At 47.7% G+C, this 9,520-nt stretch overlaps 1 protein-coding gene across 1 annotated transcript; it reads right to left on the minus strand.

The window, feature by feature from the left end:
• Nucleotides 1–4,303: 4,303 nt before the first annotated feature.
• LOC144103749 (solute carrier family 22 member 7-like) lies at nucleotides 4,304–6,685 on the minus strand. Its single transcript, XM_077636403.1, has 2 exons — nucleotides 6,158–6,685; nucleotides 4,304–5,710 (listed from the first exon to the last, which is right to left on the minus strand). Exons 1-2 carry the CDS (start codon nucleotides 6,683–6,685, stop codon nucleotides 4,304–4,306), a joined length of 1,935 nt encoding a protein of 644 aa, XP_077492529.1.
• Between the last annotated feature and the right edge of the window lie 2,835 nt (nucleotides 6,686–9,520).

Below are 9,520 nucleotides of genomic sequence, written 5' to 3' on the forward strand. Positions count from 1 at the left end.
CGTACGCTCTGCCCGCTGTGTTCTAGATGGCTTCATGGCTTCCTGCAGAGTATTTAGGAAGCCTGTCGATGGCGGTGTTCCAGGACGACTCGAAACGCGTGGGCTCGTGAGCGGAGCACTTCTTCTTCTGAGAGGGTTTTTCTTGTCCTCTCCTTCGAGTCGTTTTTGATGTAGCACGAGGAAAGGATAGTCGATTAGTTCAGAAAAAAAATTGGGGTGGCTTGGCTCTGGTTAAACCAGCTGGACTGAATCGGTACCTGCAGCTGGCCGAGTGGAACTTGCTTAGTTGAATTGCAAAGTGCCGCCAGCAGCTGCTCCGCACCACGTAACCAACCACGTGACAGCGTGGCGGAGCAGCCACGGGGTGGCGGCGCCGCCACGCCGAAGGCTCGAAATGCTACCGTAATGTAGCTATCGCTACGAAAAGAGAGGAGAATGACGCAAAGCAATAAGGTGAGCTGCCATATCCCTCCTCTAAATCTCTATCTACACAGCTCTAGTTTGGCGATATCTCCCCTTTGTGCATTTTGCTGTGAACAAGAATCGATCGATCTTCATTGTCTTATTTCGCAGCCTCACCTTTTTGAGATGAAGGTTGCTGGACGAGCCCTTGCTGCATTTCAGTCTTAGTTTGAGCAGCCCGCTCTTGGTATAATTTGGCGCTATCACACCTGGTTTCAGCCACAGATCTGATCGTGTATTAGTACTGATAACAAAGCTAACAAATATGATAAAGGTCTGGAGTTGGGCTACTTGGTCAGCAGTAAACAAGGCAGAAAACAGCTCTCTGTGTGTATGTCGACCCTTTTCTTGTGTTCGCGCTGTTTTCTGCCATGTTAATAATAATAATTGTTTTTTGGGGAAAGGAAATGGCGCAGTATCTGTCTCGTATATCTTTGGACACCTGAACCGCGCCGCAAGGGAAGGGAGAAGAGAGGGAGTGAAAGAAGAAGGGAAGGAGGTGCCGTAGTGGAGGGCTCCGGAATAATTTCGACAATCTGTTAACTCGCAATTTTTTTTCGAAATTATTAATGTCCGCCGCAGCTAATGCTTTGTACCTGAAAATGTTTTGTTAGATTTTCGACCGCTCCATTTGCCGAATTTTCGAGAGTGTTTGCTAAAACGCTCTTAATAGTCATTACATGTATGAATTATAAGTCAAGCATCTCGAACAATAAGGCAAAGAAGATAGCGAATTCTTAGGACGAAGAACTCCCGCTTACGAGCCCATGGGCTTCTGCTTGTGGCCCCCGGCAGGTCACCGGGAGATCTCCTTGAAGTGGGTTCCTGTCTGCATGCATGAGCACATTATTTGTCGCTTCAAAATTCTCCAGATCTGCGCTCTCTTCGCAAGTAAGACGTTATCGCAGTCCTAATTAAGGTCGTGCAATCTGCGTATTAACGAAGTGTATAAAAACGCGAGCAATATATTTTCTACTGACATCGCAGTATCTGTCTCATATATCGGCGGACACCCGAACCGCGCCGTAAGGGAAGGGATAAAGAAGGGAGTGAAAGAAGAAAGGAAGAAAGAGGTGCCGTAGTGGAGGGCTCCGGAATAATGTCGACTCCCTGGGGATCTTTATAGTGCACTGACATCGCACATAACACGGGCGCCTTAGCGTTTTGCCTCCATAAAAACGCAGCCGCCGCGGTCGGGTTCGAACCAGGCTGCGTTTTTATGGAGGCAAAACGCTAAGGCGCCCGTGTGCTGTGCGATGTCAGTGCCCGTTAAAGATCCCCAGGTGGTCGAAATTATTCCGGAGCCCTCCACTACGGCACCTCTTTCTTCCTTTCTTCTTTCACTCCCTCCTTCATCCCTTTTCTTACGGCGCGGTTCAGGTGTCCGACGAGGTGTGACAGATAGTACTGCGCCATTTCCTTTTCCCCGAAACCAATTATTATTATTATTATATATATCCTACTGTGTGTACAGATACAGTTCCTAAATTAGTGCTCTCAATACCTGAACAGTTCTAGCTTCCCGATTTGTTGTTATTGGATAGCAAGTGAAAAGCCCCATAAAAAACGAATGTATGAGTATCTCGATGAAAATAATATCTATTTACTTTCAAGTAAATTCGGTTAAACCGTTCGCTAGGATGCGAGTACCAGTGCAGATAGTTTAATGAAATACAACGTAACTGGTATGCCCAACGGGAATATGCGATACCCTTACAGTACTGCTCGCATGCAGAAGCTTCCTAACAGACAGGTGCGAACACATAAGACTATTATATAAGACTCTACAGAAGTCGGTCGCTGTACAAACAGGAAACTCGCTAATATGTGTCGGAACTCGAACGACAGGAAGATGTAGCCCACAAAACATCATTCCGTTCAAATAATTCTTCGATTGTTTTAAAATCTCGATTTTTTTCACACTTATTCCTTTCTTCATTCACTCCCTCCTTTATCCCTTCCCTTACGGCGCGGTTCAGGTGTCCAACGGTATACGAGACAGATACTGCGCCATTTCCTTTCCACAAAACCAATTATAAAATTATATATTTTTCACATAGTGGTGAAAAATGGGAAAACTTAGATGGGCCGCTTCGACACCCCCCCCCCCACACACACACAGACACACACTAACACACTTACTGAAGAGCTATTGAAATAATTGCCTCTATGCGCTAACTTCACTCTATGCTGTTGTTATTCTGCGCTTACTCCTGCTGTTTCTCACAGGGAGCGCGCAGTATTCCGAATATGCGCTGCTGTCTTAATGGCTTCCTATTGTATTTAGAACGCTTTTGGAGAAAAGCTTTTTCTCGTCATTATTTTTTACCATTAGCAGCATGGAAGTCATTTACGATCTCTTCATTAAGTCGCATGTTGAGATGTTTTTGCGCCAATATCACCGTTTGAACAACTGGGAGATGAGCAGGGAAGCGGAACCAGGTTTTGAGTTACTCTATCAGACATAAGACAAATTGTTTTGTTCACACAAATATGCAAATTGAGTTCTAAGTGGAAGAGCAATAACTATGCGGAATTGTAGGAATTTCTTCTGTTTATTGTGTTTAGTTCTGTACTCATATCATGTTTGTATACCTTCTTATGTGTTCAGGTTGTTGTTGGTACTGGCCCCTAAGATAAGCCCTGTGGTAAGGTCAGGGGTTTGTTTCGTGTAAAACATTGCAGTGTAAAACCACAGACTCATAATAAAGCTGATTGTGATTCAATGTGTTAATCATGGTAAAGACGTCTATTATCAGATATCTCGAACAACGCTTGGCCATTTTATTCAGCCACAGCGGCTTCCATGGACAAAGTCAGGACGCATGAGAATAATTTATCTGCGTGCTTTCCCCAATCAAAGTCTCTGCCAATTATGATGAGTCCCAAGATAAGTGTTTGCAAGTAATACAGGAGGACAATCAGTGTACTGCGCACCGGAATGTTTGTTCACTGACACTGCATGATGCCTCAGGTGACATCTTTCCGCTCAAATTCTTCACAGAGATAAAATCCGTCGGCTCCACATGAGCATCAGAGAATATTTTAAATCTACCAAACGGCACCTGAGTATAGAGCACAATCGATGGTGAGCCATAAGAAAATATGGACAGTAGAGAAAAAAAAAACTCGAACTACGCACCGCAAAGAAAAACGATGCTTTAAACTTGTGCTGACATCAGCGCACAAGTAAAAAAAAAACATTCGGAGAAATAGGGAACGGCTAATGCGTCAACAGATAACACCTAATGTGATTATCTTTGTACACGCACCCTTCAAACTTTTTGCGAAGTACGTTAAACACAGCATTTCCAATTTTAAATGCGGCTTGTGTCCATGAAAACATTAACACGCACAACGAAAAACGAGCACAACATACATCACACGCTTCATAACAAAATCGAAAAATAAGTGAAGCTAAGATTGACCTGCGATGTGCCAAGTGTCATAACGCAGAAGTGCATAGTAGACGGTGCAATGAGTTAAACGACGGGACGGCCAGAAGAAGCCCTTAGGACTACGCAGACAGCAACATGCCTTATTAATATATACGTTAGCAAGTTCAGTGTGAATGTCTCTTTTTATCCAGATAGAGCGATAACGGCAAAAGTAAAAACACAGGAAAGATTGGGTAACTAAAGAGTCCCTGTAAATTTATCCTGTGTCCGTAGATGTCGAGGCTGTTTTGAGATAAGGAGTGCTGATTTGTCTATAACCTCAAAAAGCACACAAATTCTAGTATGTCAAGTGAGAGCAGCTGAGGAATCGTCTTGGATGTACAAAGCAGAGGTTCAGTCCTAATGTTTACCCTAACCAGGAATCAAGTAGTGCATGCGGTGGGCTAAGTGGGTGACTTTGGCGGTGATTTCACTCCGTCCTTGCGCCGCTTGCGTCGCTTTTGGGATTCAGGGGAAGCCAGTGACTTCTTGAGGGCCTCCTTTCGCTCCTCATCGCCCATGGCGTCTGCTGGCAGCGGCGGTGGAGGGGCCTCCACGAACACTTCCGGCAGCCACTGGATCGCCAATGCGCTGAGGGCGGTCATCACCAGCGAGAACGTGGACAGAGCGAAACCAGCATTCTGGCCACTTATTGCCACGAGGAGAACTCCAGACAGTGAACCGCCGGAGTTGAAGACGTGGCAAAAGCTCACGCCGGCGCTGCGAATGCTGATGGGAAAGATCTCCGCAGAGTAGCAGAAGGCCACGCTTCCGGCTCCGGAGACAGCGACCTTTGTGCCGAGGTGAGCGAAAGGGATCGCTTCGCTTAGGCCTAGTGATATCAGGAGTGCCTCGGCAATGGAGCAGACGCACACGATGGCCAGGAGTGCAGACAGAGTGTCCCTCACATTGTACCTCACCATGGCCCGGCAAGCAGTCCAGAAACAGACGATTAACAGAAAGAGTTCCGCCGTGAGCCAATAGACACCCGCAGTCTTCTGGGTGCGGACAAGCGTGAAGTAGACGGCGCTGAGGGTGAACCTTGCTAGAAACACGGAGGCCGCTCGCCGATTCATCTTCGCTGTCTCTAGGACGTACTCTCCAGCGCTCACGACGTCCATTGAAAACTGCGGGCTCCGGTCCATGGTTTTTAACTGCCTGTGGGTGCTATGGAGCAAGGCTTTGGCCTTGACCATGTCCACGCCGTTCATCTTGGCTGCCTTGAGTACGGCTGCCTCCGCCTGCTTCATGCCTCGCACGTCGAGAAGCCACGCGGGCGACTCATTTACAAAGCAGCACCAAACCGCAAGCACCGTGGTCGGGACGAGGATTAGTGCTTGGGAGAGTGCCCAGCGGGGTTGCAGCACGGAAACGGCGCCCACGGCCGGAGGAACCATGATTGCTCCAACGGCCGAGTGCAAGATGGTGTACAGGGGCCGCCACCTGTTTCCCGTCACCTCGTACAGGAGTATGAAGGTGAGCAGAAACGTGGTGTTGAAGCCCACGAAGATCAGTGCACGTGTGAGGATGTGGACGGCGATCGTTTCCGCCACACAGTTGCTGTAAGCGCCCAAGAAGAGGACGAAGACAGCCATGAGCAAGACGGGCCTCCGGCCTACTCTGTCGGACGCGAAGCCGAGGAGAGGTGTCAAGATGCCGCCAACGATGACGGGCAACATGACGCGCACGTTGGAGAGGTACCGACGATCGCACACCAGGTCGTACCGGCTCGTGAGGCTCTCAAATTTGTTGGTAAGGTTATAGTCCCAACTTTGGCACGGCACCGTTGGCCTGTTCGCCTCGGGATTGTCCTGCAAGATACAGCAGAGCCGCTGTGTTAGAGGAGGTGTGGGCTTTAAAGAGAGAATTGTTATCTTTAGATGTATCGTAATGAAATTAGGTCTGTATATATATGTCGTCCTCCTGTTTTCAAAAATATAATTAGTTTCGATGAATCTCCAATAATTCCCATTCTGTAAGGAAATAACTGGAGCATATAAGGTAATTTCTTACGTGTAATTACGGGACGGCAGTTCGGTAATGTGCATACGAAATGCTGTTGTCATCTAATAATGCCCACAAAGCACAGCTACGGACGGCACAGCGGAACGTTCACATTTCCCCTCATTCCAGTCACTATAAAACGCGGCATTTCTGGAAAGCTGCTGCAGGCTCACTTGACTGGGGAATGCTAGCTACGCCACACAACTGTAGGGAGATAGTACTCTCTATTACCAGGTGCGAAATATTGCGCTTACCGCAACGCCGGTGTCATACATGGTGCACTTGCTGAACGTGCCGTCAGCCTCGACCGGGATGGACATGTTCTTCCAGGCGTCGGCGGACAGGTCCCTCAAGTCGTAAGGTGGCCTGCACCAGTGGTCCACGGGCCGCACCAGGAGCTGGTCCGAGAGGATGTGCAGAAGGGACACGGTCGTTGCTAGAATGCCGCAGAAGAGGACGCGGTACTGGTACGGACCGTGGCCGATGACGACGTAGACGCCCTCCTGGACGGTGGCCCTGCTGTACTGGTTGACAGAGCCAGGCAGGTTCTCCGGGGAAGGCACGGCCGACGCCATCGCTGACATCACTGGCGAGGCTGCATTAGCGTTGACAGACAGGAGGTTCCCGGGCGAGGCGACGGCCGACTGCGACTGTGGTTTCCCTGGCGGCGCTCCTTTACTGCCGTCAGGCGGCGGGTTCGCAGGGGAGGCCGCAGTCGACCGCGACGACGATTTTACCGGCGACACTGCGTTAGTGCCGACAGCGTTTGGGCTCTGGCCCATCGTATGCTCTGCCCGCTGTGTTTTAGATACCTTCATGGCTTCCTGCGGAGCATTTAGGTAGCCTCAATGGCGGTGTTCCAGGGGGAGCCGAAACGCGTGGGCTCGTGAGCGAAGCACTTCTTCTGAGATGGTTTTCGTTGTCCTCTCCTTCGAGTCGTTTTTGTTGTGGCATGAGGGCAGTATATGGTCGGTTAGTTCACTGAAAAAAAAAAATACATGAGGAGGACGCAAATCATCTTGCAGCATCTTAACCTTAGTTTGACCAGCCAGCTTTTGCTATCATTTGGCTCCAACACACCTGGGTTCATCCACAGATATGATTGTTGTGCTGTCCGAAATTCCTTGCTGAAATCTCATCGACTGTCTTGCTAAAGCTTGCAATACTTTCTTTTCTTTGCTTTATTACATTTTGCATTAAGCCATTAATTATTTTTCCTTTTTCCACCAAACTCTTTTCCTTTTCAGTACACGTTCTACTTCAATTAGAAACCACGGGTGTATTATCCCGGGTGCGTGTCATTTAAACTGACTTAATTATGTGCAGGTGAATAGCAATCTATGCCTCCCGATTCTTGGTTTATTCCGCGGTGTGGGTCATCATCATAAGCCGCACTACACCCAGTGCAGGGCAAAGGCATCTCCCATATCTCTCCATTAACTCTGTCCTTTGCCATCTGCGCCCACCATATCTCCGCAGACTTCTTAATCTCATCATCCCACCTAACCTTCTGCCGCCCCCTGCTGCGCTTGCCTTCTCTCATAATCCACTCCGTTACCCTTAAGGACCAGCGGTTATCTTGCCTTCGGTTTACATGTCCTGCCCAAGACCTACGCGACACCGTTGAGGAGCTCGTGTCGCAGAAAAGCCGTTGTCGTCGGCGTCTTTGGCCGTGAGGGAAAAATGGCGCATCTCGGTGGACACCTGAACCGCGCCGTAAGGGAAGGGATTTTAACGCGACAGCGCTGATTGATAGATGGATTGATTGATCGACCGATCGATCGATTGATTTTTCCTTTACGGCGCGATCCGGGTGTCCAGCGAGAAATGTGAGACAGGCGTCATTTCCTTTCGTTAAAAGCAATTGTTCATTTCATTTTCCTTCCATTATACGGCCCGGTTCGGGTGTCCGCCGAGATATGTGACAGGCGTCCTTTCCTTAAATTGTCCAACGGGCCACGCGTCGCACCAAACGAGCGATGGCGTTCCGTGTACTCCTCGGCAACGCTGCGACACGCTGTCGCGTCTCACTCTCAAAGACGAAGCCTAAGCTTCCTCCAATTTTTTTTCTTCTTGATTTCGACTAGGATGTCATTAAACCTCGTCTGTTCCCTGACCCGCTCGGCCCCTTCCTTGTCTCCTTACGATACACCTGTGTGGGTATCCGCCATCTTTTGTAAAGCCAACACCACCACCAACAAGAATATATGGAGACTTCTAAATAAATTTATTAGATGAAATCCCTGCAGTTCAATGCGCCTCCACGGCCGACTACCGAACAAATAAAAATATTTTGCCATCGTTTTTCGGTACGGCGACTTCGTCTGGTTAATGTAGTTCGTTTAAACTCATATTTGTTGTTCACAATGTAGATTTTCACTTCGACAATCAACCAACTTTCCCAGTCTACTGCCTGATCAGTTCAGTCACTCTGCACCCTGATATACGCTGAAAAAAAATGGCAAGGTGATTTAGCGCTGGCTAGGCCAAATGCGAATTGGGTGCTCTAGCACTTCTGTTCGAGGCTCCATTTCATGGTCAAACAGGTTTCAGACAAGATCGGTTAAATCGGAGTTAAGCTCTGCATTAAAGAAGAATTAAGCTCCGCATGAAAGAGAATTCTGAGCTAGTCTTTATCGTGGAAACTCGATCTACACGCTCTGAGCACTCCTGCAAACTTCGAATTATTGTACTTTGAGCACGCTCCTATTCCTCGATTGTTGTTTATGTCACATTTAATTAACATTTTCGCGAGGCAACAGGTAAAATTGTAAACTCGAGGAACACTTTATTTTTATCTAGACATTATAGCTGCATCTTTTTTCTTGCTTTGACATATGCAGGTCGGCGAACAAACATTTCGGATGTGCCTTTTTGTTTTCTTCATAGTTAAACCCACTTCAATTTTCAGGGTGTTTACTGGTTCTAGAGATAAGGGTAGAACATGTTAACAGTCGGGGCTGTTTGCAGTTTCATCTTAGATTATTGTAGACAGAACTTACCCCTCTTTGCCAAAAGTAACCTAACAGGTTTTTGCTTGTCAACCGTATAGTGGAGCTTTTATGGCATCCCTAAAGGCCGAAAGGCGTCAGAACATGAGTACAAGGGTTCGCCTTACTTTACACAGATTCAGAGCTTAAGTGGTATCGTGAGCGCTTACGGCACTGACATGGACGCAAAAATGTAGCTGTCACCAGCTGGTACATTCAAAACGGTCGCGATGGCTCAAAAAAATACAAGGAGCCTTCGTTTTATTAAAAAAAATTTTTGTCGGCGAAATTTGCTCATGCGGACTATGCACCGAGTGCGGACTATCTAAAGAAGAATTTTTTTAATGAAATTTTCCTCTGCGAACTATGCACCAGATGCGGACTAGAGTGCGGAAATTATAGCACATTGTCGACCTACACACTTTTTTTTGTTTTCGAGAGTGCTTGCTAAAGTTCTGCCAATAGTCACTTCATGGATGAATTATAAGTCAAGCATGCTGAACGATAAGGAAAAGAAGATTCAGAACTTTGAAGAGGAAGAATAACTCCCGCTCACGAGCCCGTGGGCTTCAGCTCGTGCCCCACAGCAGATGACCGGGAGACATTCGGAATATTCTCAAAGAAGCC

This window comes from Amblyomma americanum, chromosome 9, assembly GCF_052857255.1.
Source record: "Amblyomma americanum isolate KBUSLIRL-KWMA chromosome 9, ASM5285725v1, whole genome shotgun sequence".
NCBI lineage: Eukaryota > Metazoa > Arthropoda > Arachnida > Ixodida > Ixodidae > Amblyomma > Amblyomma americanum.